Here is a 16,723-nt window from a genome sequence, read left to right as displayed (position 1 = left end):
TTGATTTCATGATAATTTTTGGCCTGTTCTTGCTGGACTGGATCTGCTGAAGCTATCCTCGATAGTATGTGCTCTCTATGGCTTACCATGTTGAGATGATCAGTGAGGTTCATGTTTCCAGCAGTCATTTCTGCCTATTGAACTTCTTAAAACAGAATTTAATATGAAACTTGTGTATTAGTGTATTTTGTTTCTTTGAAATCAGTTTGTATTTTCTAGCTCTTCTTGAATCTGTAGTCCTGTTGAAGCGTAAAGGATGAGATTCCATTCCCTGTTTAAATGGTTAAATGCTTTGTTCTAATCGATGGGTTAAGGCATGTTGCTTTATTTTGGTTTTGTTTTATAGAAGTTGGCAGTGTCTAGCCCGAGCTAGCGACTGAGTTGTAAGTTTAAAATCAGGGAAAGCTTTTTCAAACTACCATCTTGATCGAATACATAAGTGCACATTGTTGAATCCTTGTTTATGAATTTGTGTCGACCTGTGAAAGAGAAAGAAAAGTTGGTTTAACAAAGAAATGAGTTCAGAGATGGGTTGCTGGATGAGAATCCTAATTGTGCTTGGATTAACTTTGTTTGTTTGATAGTTCTTGTGTGGAATGATAACAAGCTGAATGTGATGAAGCTTGACGACATAGGCCTAAACGATTTTAAGTGTTTTGTTTATTCTGAGCTGTGAAAATTACCTATTAAACAGAATTTTTAAGTTGCTTTGCTGCTACAGATTTGTTTCTCCTCTTCTCTAGTTGTATTCTTCATTAAGTTGTCTCTTCCATTTGGTTATTACTAAGGCACACACACCATGAGCTTGAATTACAATGATGGAATAAAATAATTGGATTGTTTTCGATCCTTACTGTACAATTTTGCCTTTTCCTCCTAGCTTGAAGTCTCTGTTTTGGGTATTGGCACATGATTTGCATCTTGAGTAATATTTCTGTTTCTTGTGAATTCCTCATTTCTGATTTCTTTTGAATAAGTGACAATTACTTTGGTCTTGGTTGTGTCTTTAATTTCACCTACCGCAGCGTGAACCCCGTCGCGGCGACACTTTTAAGTTGTTGAATACTGTCTGCAATGATGAACCATTCTGATTTGTGGAATATGTCCTTTAGGAGAGGGACTCGGTCCATGCATGGAATAATAAGTTGAAAAGGGATTGAACATGACATTAACTTCCTTTTAGTAGTGTTTATTTTACTTCTATTGCATTGTTCGCTAGGAGCACGCTTAGGTCGTCAATAATTATGAATATCGTAGTTTACTTTAGGCTCATAATTAAAACATCACGACTACGGGTACGGCTCCCGTCACGTAGTTGCGGTGATTGATTTCGTATTATCTCCAAATATGAATATCCTAGTTCATTTAGTTGAATAGTTTTGAGGCGTGCCATTCGTACATTTGAATCATATAATCTATGGCCCTCATATTTTATAACTTAGTTACTAATATAAATCTCGTAGTTTGCTTTAGGCGCGCAATTAAGTTATTACAACTACGGGTACTGTTCCCGTGACGTGGTTGTGATACTTAGTTTCTTTTAAAATTAGGTATTAGTAGGAGTGTTTAAGGTGTGCCTTAGCTAAATACAAATTCTTGTTTCCTAAAATAAATTTAGGTGCGCCATATGCAAATAAAATCCATAATGTATGGCCCTCGCATAAATACAAAAATTAGTATAAAAAATGCCTTGAATTTCGTAGTTTGCTTTAGGCACATTAATTAATTAATTGTCACAGCTACGGGTATGGTTCCCGTGACGTAGTTGCGATATTTAATTTCTAAAAATTCTGGGGTACATCTATGTGACCCGGCCACATTTAATCTGCTTAATAAAATAAACATGTTGTAGATCGTGGGTACGGTTCCCGTGACATGATCCACAATCTGTAACACTAATTTATTAAAAGCAGTCTAAAAAGAGTAAAAATGCACATAGGTTTCAAAGAAGTTTTAAAATCTAATAAATAGACCAATAATAATAGTTGAGCGACCGTGCTAAAATCACGGAACCCGGGAATGCCTAACACATTCTCCCGGGTTAACAGGATTCCTTACCCGGATTTTTGTGTTCGCGTACTGTAAAACAGAGTCAATCTTTCCTCGATTCGGGATTTGAACCGGTGACTTGGGACACCATAAATTATCTCAAGTGGCGACTGATCGCAGCCTACTCCGCACTACTAAAAAGTAGGAAGAGAGTGTCGCAATAGATTTTACCCGATTTGTGGGTCGGGAATCGGGATCGATTTCCATAGGGAGCTAGGAATGGAGTCGAGTATCTATTTAGAGTGGAATATTGTATTTGTTCCAGTCATACCTCCTTTTTCTACTCCAAAAGGGAGCATAAGGGAGTTTTTTCAATTTAAGTGATAATCGAAACGAGATTATTTTTTATTTAAAATTCAGAGTCGCCACTTGAGATAATTTATGGTGTCTCAAGTCACCGGTTCAAATCCCGAATCGACGAAAGATTGACTCTGTTTTACAGTCCGCGAACACAGAAATCCGGGTAAGGAATTCTGTTAACCCGAGAGAAGGTGTTAGGCATTCCCGGGTTCCGTGGTTTTAGCACGGTCGATCAACTGTTATTATTGGCCTATTTATTTTATTATAAAACATCTTTGAAACCTATGTGCATTTTATTCCTTTTAAACTGCTTTTAATAATCCAATTGTTATACAACTATTTATTTGATTACACATTGCGAATCATGTCACGGGAACTGCACCCATGATCCACAATGTGCTTAAATTATTAGCATTATTAGAAGTTATGGCCGGATTACATGAAATGTGCACCCGAATTTGAAAATTATGTATCACAACTACGTCACGGGAACTGTATCCGTAACTATGATGATTTATCATTAATCGCGCCTAAAGCAAGCTACGAATATTCATTTTAGAAACCGTAATCATTTCATGCGAACGATAAAAAATTCAGAAACGCTAATTAACATGATAAATTCAATTTTTTATTCTTGATGTCTAACCCCACGGCTCAATAGAAGAAAATAAGCAACAAAGCTAATTCTTGATTCTTTTAATTCTAGACTAAGTAATACTAAGTCACATCATATTTGCCCAACCATTAGACATATTTATCCAAGTCTACTTCACATTTATAAAGCTAACTCCCGTAATTGTACAACACAGAAAAATGTTTTAATACTTATTTCAAGCATTTAAAAACATCACCACCCAAAAGGAAAGACTACTATTCAGTTATAAAATTTTACTGACATATCAAGACTTCATGATATTTTCATGCATTAAGAGAGTAACCTTTGCATATAAAAAGCAATTTATTAAAAGTGAAGAAAAATAACCCAAGAAACACATATTGTTTGGATGCTTACACCACAAGAGCAAAGGCCATGATCTATGACAAAACTCAACCGAGTTGACTAATTAATCTACTCCCAGGAAGGTTATTACGGGCAGACTTAGAATCTGACAAAAGAAACCGTTTCAATCCAATTTAAAATTATAAAGGCTCCGTCTCAACTTTCATTAAACCAACTCAATAACGTTAATTGAAAACCATAGCTGATTAAATACAAAAGCAAAATAAATCCAGTAATAGAGCACCAATCAACACAAATAACAGGAAGATAGATAGTATAACATGAGTGAAAAGGAAGACTGAACCTTCAAGTAGCAAAAATTCCTTTCTGATATTGAGTTAGTACAGAACCTCCACCTAAACTCATCTAGCAACAACAAAACACGAACTGAACCAACGAACGGACCTCGACGACGGCAGAAAATTCGTCGGAAAACTCGAACTAAACCAAAACGGCGAAGCTGAAACCTGGCTGATTTTGAGGTCGTTTTTGGCTATTTTTTAGCGGGGTTTTGGACTGAAACAATGGTATTTTGGAGGTTGTTTGGCTGTAATATTAGTGAGAAAATAGGGGCATTTTAAGGGTGCTAAAAGGGACGGTATTACAACTACGTTTTCATGACTTTTGGAGCTGAAGTACTACGTTTTTAGCTAGGTGTTGCTGCGGTGTAAGAGCTTTTCCGATGGGGGAGGTCTGTGGTTTTTTTCGTTGGTTGTTCAGCTAGAGAAGAAGATGATGAACTATGGGGGTGGGGTTCTGTATTGTTTGGAAAGCGGCGTAGCTTTTCAGCTCTAGGCTAGCGTTCCTTTTTTAGCTCCTCCTCTTAGCTCCAGGGCCTAGGTATTTGTAGGGTTCTCTAGGTTAAGGGGTATGGGCCTAGGAATTATGGGCTTGGGAATTATGATCCTTTATGAATAGTTTTGTTTAAAATTAACTTTATTAACTAAAAATCTATCCATATAGAAATATTACCAAAAATATTAATTAACCCTACTTAAGTAAAAATAATTATTAAAATAAGACTGCCCATTAAAACAAAACTATTTTTTGGTATTTTTTCAAGATTAAAAATGACTACAAAACATTAATAAACCTATTTTTGTAATTTTCGTTTTCATGTAATAAAATAAAAGTAAAAGAGTAAAAATGAGTTGAAATAGCTATATTAGGCCTAAATTAAATATTTACATGCTAAAATATGAAAAATCTTGGGGAGGGTCAAAAATCACGTGTCACAGCTCCAAATATCACTTCCAATCATTTTTGGTTTTTCTTTATCAGACTACTATTATCAACTACTAATTATAAATGCAACTAGATTATGCTAAACGAGAATTGCTAAAAGTTGTATCTAATGGATAAAAAGACACTAGGGTAGTGACTTTCACCTAGGTGGCTAATTGACGGGTAACTGCTTCTAAAGCACGATTGACATGATTGGGGAAATATGCTATAACCGCTGCACGATTTTACCCACTCTCACACCTCTCGGTAGAGAGAGTGATTTTGCCCAATTGACTTTCTCAAAACCAATTGGGTAGGCAAATTTGCTCGGCAACTAGGGTTCAAGTCGGATAATTACTTTCTTGAGGTTTAACCCTTTAATTGGGACTATCAAATCTCTTGAGTCCATCCCAATTCCTTGTTTGGTCAATTTTGGAGACTTAGGCTCTTTTTCTCAAGAAGAACCCATGTCAACTTAGCACAAACCAGTATTTGCAACCACTAATTCATAAATTAAATCATAAAATTGACCCAAATAACAAACACCCATAGCCAATCTATCTCTAAATCACAACACCCATCAATTACCCACACTAGGGTTGAGCCACAACCCTAGCTAATGGGTTTAGCTACTCACGCTTGAAGAGAAAAACAGAGAAATAGATGAAGATAAAGACATATTAATTAAACACTAAAGTAAATACAGAGATTCTATCGTTAAAATGCCCAAAATGGCTACAGATGGTCTTCTCACAAGCGCAACTCAGTTTAGAAAATAGCTGATACCCTAAAAATGGAAAAAGGTTCTATTTATACTAAGCTAGAAAAACTGGACAAAAATGCCCCTGCGGGGTCAGTGCGGACGACACAAAATGGTGTGCGGCCGCACTAGGCTCTTGACTCCGAAAAATCAACTCTCTGAACCCAGGCTCCGCGGACCTCACAAAATGGAATACGGCCGCGGAGGAGTCTAGCACGGTCCGCACAAACATGATCGCGGACCACATAAGCTTGAACTTTGGCACTTGACATCTCTCTGAAGTTTGCTTCCGCGGACCGTATAAAATGGTAGTGTGGCCGCGGTGTCTTCAGTGCGGACTGCACAATATGTATTGCGGCCGCACTACTTTGACGCCTTCAAATCCAGCTCTCTGAATCTCCCTAGTGCGGACCGCATAAAGTGTAGTGCGGCTGCACTAGGCCTGTTTGTTCTGAGTTGTCTTGTCTTTGGTACTTGTGCAAGTTTCACTCCTTTTGAACTGATATTTGACGTCTCGTCACTTTGTTGATCAAACCTGCAATCAAGCACAACTTATGAGTCTTTTGGGACTATTTTGTAAGAATTTATAATCAAAGCGTAAGCAAGAAGGAGCTTGAAACACGTCAAAATCCCTAGTTATCAACTCCCCCAAACTTAAGCTTTTGCTTGTCCTCAAGCAAACAAAATAAGACCTACCCCTTAAGGGAAAATCCAAGAATTTTCAGTTATCCTAAAGTAACCTCAACTAGCATCAATTGGGACTAACAATTGCCCTCAATACAAATGAATCATTAACAACATTTAACCTTTGAAAAACCATGGATCAAGTGTGACACAAGAGCATCAAGATTTGACTCATTACATCAAAGAACTCTCTCAATTACTTTGGTCATTGTGGAACCTAAACTCACGCATCCTCAACTCTCCCTAAGCAAACCTCACCTTTTAGAATATTGGCACACAAATCGAGGTTAATGGGAATTCACTCATCTCTCTCAAGAAAAGGTCACCAGTCTGGCTATAAGTACCATATGCTTGCCCCTTATGTAAGTATCCACTAATGTAAGCTTTATTCAACTCAAGATCATATAGGGCTTTTGTGGAGTCATTGTGAAGGTTTTTGGTTCAGGGTAGGAAATGTTTTGACCTAAGTGAGTTTCATCTTCCCTTAAGCACTTCTTTTGATTTATTTGGCACACATTCTTTTGAATCTTTGAGTCATCTCACTTCTTTCTAAGGGGCTAGAGAGACACATTGTCACTCTTTCTTGTGCAATTCAAACCTCTTCTCCTTTTTCAACTTTCCACACATTTCTTTCTTTTGCTTTCCTTGAATCCTTTTTTATTCTTTTTCACATTGAGCATTCTTTTTGTCTTTTCCTTTTCTTTCTTTTCCATTGTCTTTCATTTTCTTCATTTTTGTGCCTTTTACCACTTTGTTGTCATTCCTCGTCTCTCCCCCCAAACTTATACTTTTGCCATGTGCTCAAGGAAAGATCGGGTACCAAGAGAGGGTATCTTTTAGAATGGGTATAGGATTGTATCATGGTTCTTGAAAGAAACAGGTCTAAGGCTCAAAAGGGTTAACTAGGGATCATATCATTGGTAGACTATGAAATTGTTCAAATTATCATTTGGATCAAGGAGAGCCTATAATCACTTCTCAAGTCAAATTTCACTTAAGATTCGCTTCAACAAACATTCAAGGTAAGTTCTAGACCAATGGCTCAGGACTTGGACTCGCAATTCGATTTCTTACCACACAAGCTAAAGGATTGCTAAAGACATAGAGCGGAAACCCACAACGACCTTAGATATGATTTGAGCATACAATGGTCTCAAAAAATCACTTGATGATTATCGTGGTCACGACTCTCACCATCCTAAACACAACATTTTGTCTTTGACCATAGGATCAAAGGCAAATGTGCTAGGCCCAAATGAAACTTGTTTGAGGTACCCTTAACTACAAACTACTAAAAACAAAAATAAAAAATAAAAAACGGACTCAAACCCTTAAGAAGGTTGTCACGCCATCCATCATCGAGAAGAGCCACCCGGTTCACATAATACTCCACCTTTGGAAAGAACCATGGCATTAAGAAAACCAAAGGCTTATTGAAAATGTCCAAAACAAAACAAAAGGCTACGAACATAAATAAGAAGCTAAAAATAGAAAAATTTTGCGAATATAGAATGGATATATACAATAGGGGATTTGAATATACAACGGAGATGAATATATACAATGATGTAACTTTATATACAGACCCAAAGAAAGATGAAAAATGCAATAAAAGTAACTAAATATCAAATTATACACAGACCAAATGTGAAAATCAAGAAAGCATAAAATGAATCAAAATATATAGTCATCCAAAAATATAGGGCGCACCCCCTCAAATAAAAGCTAGCATTGTCCCCAATGCCAACTAGTCCAAATAAGCATCAAAAATAATAGAAAAAGGATATGAAGACTCCCTAAGCCCTGTCGGTATGCATAGGATCATGGATGGTCCCTGGGTCCTCTGTGTTCTCGGGAACCTCAGACTGGTTCCCCGTGTCCTACTTCTCAGCTGCTGGGACCTGGGCCTGGACCTGGACAGGCTCTGGATCTGGTACACTCTATGGCTGACTGGAGGAAGTCTCTACTAGGTCCGCCAACTGGATGATAGCATCATCGGCTCTAGTAATCATCCTCTTCCTCTTCGGAGGTCGCTGTGACTGCTCCGGCTGTGGCTCAGCTGCTGGAACTGGGTCCTCAAACAATAGGTCTAAAGGCAGCTGGTCTGCCTTCAACTTGTCAACATCTGCCCGTAGCTCCTTCACGGACTCCTTGGAGGCCCGTGTCTTTTACAGCTTCTTATGCTCCTTAGCAAGCTCCTTAAGAGCCTTGCTATGTGAATCAACTGCCTTTGCCAATGCATCCTGGGTAGTGAGGATTTTCTTCTAGTTCTCAAGAATCTCTTTCAAAGCATCCTCAATGGATTGTGGGACCTGTGCTAGCTGAGGTGCCCACTGAGCTGCAATAGTGGTGGTTAAGGTGGACAACTTGGATGAAGCAGTATACATCCAGTTGTTGATACTCTGAAGCATCTGACCTAGTCGGTGGGCAGTGATAGGATGAGCCTAGGAATATGGGATCTCTGGGCCTGCTGATGTGGAAGGGCCAGGAAGAATGGCTGAAGATGTGGAAGGTCCGGGAGGCATCTCACCAGAAGTGAAGGCAGGCTCAGCGGGGGCTTCTACCGCAACTGGCTCTTCAGACTGGCTAGTTGGGGCAAAAGCAGGGGCTTTGTAGTTCTTATCCTTGGGGTTGTCATTCCCCTTCACGCTATACCAGGAGAATGGGGTTGTCGCCTTGACCTTGATGTTGTATGGCCTCTTGTCCACCTGCAAGTCCCGGAAGTACATAGTAAGGGTGTTGGGGAAAGGATAGTTCCGGTCACTCTCAATACCCACTATAGAAATGATCCGGGACATCACATTCCCTATGTTGATGGGGTACCCCACCATAATGGAAGCAACCAAAATAGCCTGGTGGAGAGGAAGTGTCTGGTCATGGGTAGTAGGGTCTAACCGGCTGCACACAAATGTCTCCTAGCCCCTCGCCTCAAAGTTTAGGGTCCTCCGTAGTATTTTGACCCTAGCAGTCAACCACTCCGGAACAGTACCTGGGATTGCCAGGTACTGAGCTAACCATGGACGGACCTCCTCGCCCATCTCCAGCTTTGCCATATAAAGAGACTCATCTTCCTCATTGAAACCCAGGTATTTGTTGAGCGACTTCCCATCAAACAACACCTTGAGGGTCCGAACCTTGGTCATTTTGGAACCCTTTACGATGTGGGCTACATTACAATAGAACTCTTTAACCAAGTGTTCATTGGCATCCATGCAGTCATCTAAGAAGTACTCCCAACCCACTCTCGTTCTGAACTATCTATGCACGTCAAGGTTGTGGGGTAAAAGATCTCTGTCAATGAAACTCCACTCCAGTATCAATTTTTTCACTGGCCACCACTCCCTAAACTTGTGGTATGCCACCTGGCTCACAAACCTATCCTCCCAAACATCGAGCTTTCTAGTTCGGGCAATGCCTCCAACCTGAGGCTCACCACCCTCAGCTACCTCCTTATCCCCCTGTACCTCCTCCTCACCTACGCTTGCACCCTCCCGGATAATGAAACTATGGGGGAGGTAGAGTATTCACCACTACCGGCTGTTGATCCCTCAGACGACTAAGTAGAAACATGTCTTGGTGCTTGGGCAGTGAGTGATGAGGGAGGGGTGTCTCTATGTCTGGCCCTCTCCGGATACGGGATGTATTCTAGGACTGAGCCGCTTTTATGGCCTTCCTCATGTTCTTGATGTTTTGCCTAGCTTGGGAGTGAGTTTGACCATTTTCTGTTTTCCACCGTAGGAAAATTCACCTCTGTCGGGTTGTTTTGATCCCTTGCCTCTTTGTTTAACCATGGTCTGCACACACAATCATATAAAATTGTTAGTCTCAATAGAAGCAGTGAGAAACTTGGTGCAGAAAGAATTTCAGAACAGACTTCCATTGTTGCAGACATGTTGCAGAGATTACTCAGTACGGATCACACAAACTGGAGTGTGGCCGCATAGGGGCCAGTGCGGTCTGCACAAAAACTACTACGGTCCGCACTGGGATGGGGTTCAGACTACCCATCCTCTGAATCTGAGCAGTGCGGCCCGCACAAAATGGTACCGCGGCCGCACTGGGCCAGTGCGGACCGCACAAAGTATAGTGCGGCCGCACTGCCCAAGAGTTATCTTTCAGATGTTCATCAGTGCGGTCCGCACAAAGTGGTATTGCGGACCGCACTAGGGCACCACGGACCGCACTAGGGCACCGAGGACTGCACTGAAGCGACCGCGGTTCTCACTGCGTGCCCAAACTTGGCACTGAGTTAGGGCATCATATTTTGCTTTTAAGTCCAAGTTTATCCCTAATTTATGTCCCTACATGTTTACCCAGTCCAGTACACTAACTAAGTAGATAAAAATAAAAAATCTAACTACCCTACCCTAACAAATTAAGACATTACGGGAGAAGGACGAAATAAAAATTAAGAAAAAATAAAAATTAAATGCAAGTGAAAAAATTAAACAAGTAAAGAGGAAGATTAATGTACCATATTGTGAGGTAAATTGAATCAAATGAGTTTCAACAAGTAATTATGTGCAAGTGAGACAATGAACAGTGTTTAATTTCTGAGAGGTTTCAAATTTGCGAAAAAGGTTACAGGGGGTCCTCAGGGTCTATTTATAGAAAAGCCCCTGGGGCCCAGCCTCACCTACCAGTGCGAACCACACAAAATGGACCGCGGTCCGCACTGCCTTGTTTAGCACAAGCTTGAGAAGGCATCCTTCTGCGGTCCGCAAAAACGGACTGCAGTCGTAGAGGTCCACTGCGGACCGCACAAATGTAGTGCGGGTGCGGTGGAAAAATTCAGAGAAGCTTCATCTTCCCACACCAGTGCAGTATGCACAGAATGTTTTGCGGCCGCACTGGAAACTTCAGAGACCTGCACATTTGTCCATCATGCCTTACATTGCATCAACATAACCCTACAACATCTCACAACCAATTAGCCCAAAAACCAATCCTATACTACAAAGAAAATCAAATAAAATGACAAGAAGAAAAAGACATGGGTTCCCTCCCAAGAAGCACCTAATTTAATGTCGCGGCACAACGCAGGTTACCATCAAATCATTTGAAGTGAAGAAGTGCAACCACGTAGCTGTCATCAATTTTTCCAAGATAATGCTTGACCCGGTGCCCATTAACTCTGAAGATTTCACCATTTTTATTTCTCAAATCAAGAGCACCAAAAGGGGTCACAAACACAACTTCAAACGGTCCACTCCATTTGGATTTGAGCTTTCCCGAAAATAGACGTAACCGGGAGTTGAACAAGAGAACTAAATCACCTACGTTGAACTCCTTTTCACGAGCATATTTTTCATGAAGGTACTTCATCTTGTCCTTATACAAGGACGAACTGGAGTAGGCATGGAATCTAAATTCATCAAGTTCATTGAGTTGTTCAACATGAAGATTAGCTGCAATATCCCATTCCAAATTCAACTTTCTCAAAGCCCACATGGCCTTGTGCTCTAGCTCAACCGGAAGATGGCATGCTTTCCCAAATACCAACTAGATTATGCTAAACGAAAATTGCTAAAATTTGTATCTAATGGATAAAAAGGTACTACGGTAGTGATTAGGGAAATTGCTTCTACGACACGATTGACATGATTAGGAAAATATGCTATAACCGTTGTATGATTTTACCCACTCTCACACCTCTTGGTAGAGAGAGTGATTTCCAATTGACTTTCTCAAGACCAATTGGGTAGGCAAATTTGCTTGGCAACTAGGGTTCAAGTCAGGTAATTACTTTTTCGAGGTTTAACCCTTTAATTGGGACTATTAAATCTCTTGAGTCCATCCCAATTCCTTGTTAGGTCAATTTTGGAGACTTAGGCTCTCTTTCTCAAGAATAACCCAAGTCAACTTAGCACAAACTAGTATTTGCAACCACTAATTCATAAATTAAACCATAAAATTGATCCAAATAACAAACACACATAGCCAATCTAGCCTTAAATCACAACACTCATCAATTACCCACACTAAAGTTGCGCCACAACCCTAGCTAATGGGTTTAGTTACTCATGCTTGAAGAGAAAAATAGAGAAATAGATGAAGATAAAGACATATTAATTAAACACTAAAGTAAATACAGAGATTCTATCGTTAAAACTAAGTTAAAATGCCCAAAATGGCTACAGATGGTTTTCTCACAAGCGCAACTCAGTTCATAAAATAGCTGATACCCTAAAAATGGAAAAAGGTTCTATTTATACTAAGCTGGAAAAACTGGACAAAAATGCCCCTGCGGGGTCAGTGCGGACCACACGAAATGGTGTGCGGCCGCACTATGCTCTTGACTCTGAAAAATCAACTCTCTGAACCCAGGTTCCACGGATCGCACAGAATGGAATGCGGCCGCGGAGGAGTCTATTGCGGTCCGTACAAACACGACCGCGGACCGCATAGGCTTGAACCTTGGCACTTGACATCTCTCTGAAGTTTGCTTCCGCGGACCGCATAAAATGGTAGTGCGGCTGCGGTGTCTTCAGTGCAGACCACACAATATGTACTGCGGCCGCACTGCTTTGATCCCTTCAAATCCAGCTCTCTGAATCTCCCTAGTGCGGACCGCACAAAGTGTAGTGCGGCTGCACTTGGCATGTTTATCCTGAGTTGTCTTGTCTTTGGTACTTGGGCAGGTTTTACTCCTTTTGAGCCGATCTTTGATGTCTCGTCACTTTGTTGATCAAACCTGCAATCAAGCATAACTTATGAGCCTTTTGGGACTATGTTGTAAGAATTTATAATCAAAGCGTAAGCAAGAAAGAGCATGAAACACGTCAAAATCCCTAGTTATCAGCGACTCTGAATTTTAAAAATAATTCCATTTCAATTGTCACTTAAATTGGAAAAAACTCTCTTATTCTCCTTCCGGGGGTAGTAAAAAGAAGTTGTGACAGTATCCATCCACACCTGGTGATTTATCATTTCCTATTGAGGATAAGCATTCATAGATCTCCTGTTCAGTTACCTCTGCGCATAATCTTATTCTTTGCTGATGTAAGATGGTTGGTCCTTTCCTCATAGTGATCTTGTTGACTACTGGTAATGTATGAGATGCAGATCCCATCAAGACTTTGTAAAAATTTACTATTTCCTCTTTGATTTCCTTTGGCTCAGATAGCTTTTTGTTGTTGAGTGATGTAAGTTCTATTATCTGCTTTCTTTGAGTCCTCTCCTTGATCAGGGATGAAAAAAATTTGGTATTGGAATCCCTTAGCTTAATCCAATTAGCCTTGGACTTCTGCTGCAAAGCACTTTCTTCAACCATGGACCATTTCTCTAAGTTTTGTATTAACTCTCTTTCTTTTACCAATAATTTAGTATTACCCTTCATGTGTATGTTCTCTTGAGTGATCACTAGCTCTTGCCCGGCCTTTTCTATTTTCTGATTAATGAACTTACACTCCTCATGATTTAGCCTCTTTAGAACTGGTCTAAGATACTTCAGCTTCACCCAAATGTTCTTCATCTTGACTGTGGAATGTGACTGCTGCCAGATCTCCTCTACTATCTTAAGAAATTCCTCATGATTGGCTCGCACATTAAAAAATTTGAAAGGTACCTTGATATTACTTCTAGAAGAAGCTAATGTCAGTAGCATAGAGGCATGATCTGATATGAAAGGTACATTATACTCCATTATCAGGTGCCCTCATGCCATCATCATTCATGATTTCCAAAAGCCCTATCCAATCTACTATAAATTTTGTCTGATCCTAGCTGTTTATTGGACCAGGTATAGTAGTCTCCTCTACATTGTATTTCTGTTAGGAGCAATTCATGCATGCATTCAAAATACTCTTTAATTTCAGTATATGTAATTGGATTACCAAATAGTCGATCATTCTGGCACATAACTGCATTAAAGTCTCCCACCACAAGCCAAGGTTTGTTGATACCTACTGCTGCTCCTCTCAAGTTATCCCATAGTGCTTTCCTGTGCTCTATAGTATTGAAGCCATATACTATGGTGAGGCAACAATTCAGATCCCTTACTTTGCTTATGACCTCATAGTATATAATTTGGGCTTCAACTTTCAACAGATTAATTTTACACCACTGTGGGTCCCAGACCAACCACAATCTTCCATTTGCTACAGTTTGGTAGTTAGTAAACATCTCCCAGTTAGGAACTATTTTTTTGCTAATCTTCATGGAATTGTGCTCTTTTATTCTTGTTTCTATAAGCCCTGCTAGTCTTATTTTTTTGTTTTTCAAGTAATTCCCCAATTCCTTCTGTTTATACCTCTTATTCATTCCTCTAACATTCCAAAATATCCAATTCATTAGATAGTTTTGGAACCCCTTCCTCTATCCAGGGGTAGGCCTTGGACTTCACTGCTTCTTCCATGTAGCACATTAAACCCATTCTTGGTTGGAACAAAGCATTTGATGGGAAAATTTTGTAGATTGAACTCTGGACTTACTTCCAAAGCTTTCCCTCTGCTCTTTTCTGGTCTCTCTTCCATATTAACAGGAGGAGTACTTTTCTGTTGTTGGCCCTGTTGCTTGCCCTCACCAAATGATTATGCTTGATCACCACCTGTTGAAAGTGTTTGCACAGGTCCTTTATACATCCATTCTTGTGTAACAACTTTAGTATTCCTCTTTCTTTTGGGTTGAGGGATCCGTTGCAAATCCCTTTTATCCTTTTCACGACAAATATAACCTACTAATTGACATATTCCACAGTACTCAGACTTCCAATCATAGGTCACAACTTGTTAAAAATGTCTTCCTTTTGGATCGACCACTGTAACTTCAGAGGGAAGTGGATGACTGATGTTTACTTCCACCAACATTATTGCAAAGGATATCTTTGCTTACTTTGTGATACACTCATCTGCAAACAAAGGGGTTCCTAAAGCACTTGCTATCCTACTTAAGGATTTGATACTCCAACAACTCATTGGAAGATTAGGGAATTTGACCCATAAGGGGATTTCAGTGGTAAATTCTTTATTGAAATCAAAATCTATTGTCCAAGGCTTCAAAATTATAGGACGGATACTGATGGTGTATGGTCCAGCGTAAGGAACAATGTGCATATCAGTAATTGAGTTGAATCGAATCATATAATACCCCTCTACATGCAAATAGACATCTGGTGTTTCTATATTCAACCAATTTTGACTAATATACCTGCTCATGGCATTATATCTTGGTGTCTCTCCTATGATGTAGGCAATTAAAGCACACTTCCATTTTTTCTCCTCTGGTTTGACTTCTTCTGCTTCTAATTGCACCACGGTTTGGTCATTTACAATTTGTGGTGGGATGTAGGATAGTGTCATACCATTTATTGCAGATCTATTTCTTTTGAACATATTTGTCCATGCACCCACCGACTTTGCTGCCTCTGCTGTTTGTTAAGTTGATTTCTACTCTAAAGTCACTGTTTCATTAATTTTCACTGCCTTCGATTATGTATTTCTCTCAGTTATTTCCTTTATAGTATTCTTCAGAGGTTCAGTTATGGTCAGCTTCTTTGAAATCCCACTAGGGTTTGATGTATATCCTATTTTCACAGATCTAATCTCTTCAGCCATTTGCACAGGGGAAGCCATTGTTGTTGCCTTAGGAGTTCCGTCAGCTTGATTTCGAGCTCCAATTGAGCTCCCAAATGAAACTATGGGTACTTTTTTTGGTCTTCCTCGTCCTCGCGCCCCTAGACACACCAGTTTATGTTTAGCTAACATGTGCCGAGGGCATGAGTGAGAGTAGAGAGAGAAAGTCGGCGTGTTTTGAGAGATGTTAACCGTTTCATCTCTATGCAATCTCTGCTATTTGGTGATGTAGAAATAGCTTACAAAAGGAGAGTTTGGATCAAACTCTAACATCGACGATGACTGCATTCCTCTAGTTAGTTACAAAGTCTTTTGCAAACTTTTTTTCACCCATTCTCTTATTTCAGAATCATGTTTGGTATATTATATTTCCACCTTTATATATCACATAATTGTTATATATGCCATAATCTGGACATGTGTGTTTTATTCATAACTTCATGATGAATTTTTTTTTCCTTCTTTCTATATTTTGTTGAGTCGATAATTCGAATAATTAGCCTATACACGTTTTATGCATTTTAAGATACATATTTCGAATTTTCTGTTGATCTATTGTATTACCATATTCCGCCAATTATCATTCTTTAAGTATTCAATCATAGTGTAATTGTCAGTTTTCATGTACATTTTAAGCCAAGCCTGGTCAAAATTGGAAGTGCATATCCACTAAAACAGAAGATTTTAATATTGGCAAAAATTAAGAGGAAGTAACATGTTTCTGTTTTATCATCTCAAATATAATTCTCAAACTATGTGATTAATATTTTAAAATATTTGTATTATGAAGTTTGTTATTATTGATGTATATGTTTCAGTCAATAGGTTTATGATTAACTTTGTTGCGCCACAAGTCTTAGACTCAGTTCTATGCAATGACTTGATACAAATATAATTATGAGCTACCTATAATTTCAGTGAACTATGTTGGTGAAATATCATGATTATTCATGTCTGAAAAATTATGATATTGCTAATCCAATGGTTGTTAGGTATAAAAATTGTATTGAATAGGGTGTAAACTAATACAAATATTGGTTATACATAAATCGAAAAATTACTATCAAACAATGGATTATAATACTAAAGCTAAAATATGTACTACTCTCTAATACATCATATCAAACGACAACA

At 39.3% G+C, this 16,723-nt stretch overlaps 1 protein-coding gene across 1 annotated transcript; it reads right to left on the bottom strand.

Annotated features, from left to right (window-relative positions):
- Positions 1–12,879: 12,879 nt before the first annotated feature.
- On the bottom strand, positions 12,880–13,662 carry LOC107771714 (uncharacterized). Its single transcript, XM_016591158.1, has one exon. The coding sequence runs from the start codon at positions 13,660–13,662 to the stop codon at positions 12,880–12,882; it is 783 nt and encodes a 260-aa protein (XP_016446644.1).
- Positions 13,663–16,723: the final 3,061 nt, after the last annotated feature.

The sequence above is a fragment of the Nicotiana tabacum genome, chromosome 7 (genome assembly GCF_000715075.1).
Source record: "Nicotiana tabacum cultivar K326 chromosome 7, ASM71507v2, whole genome shotgun sequence".
Taxonomy (NCBI): domain Eukaryota; kingdom Viridiplantae; phylum Streptophyta; class Magnoliopsida; order Solanales; family Solanaceae; genus Nicotiana; species Nicotiana tabacum.
Note: the sequence above shows the minus strand (reverse complement) of the source record. Positions and strands in the feature narration are given on the sequence as shown.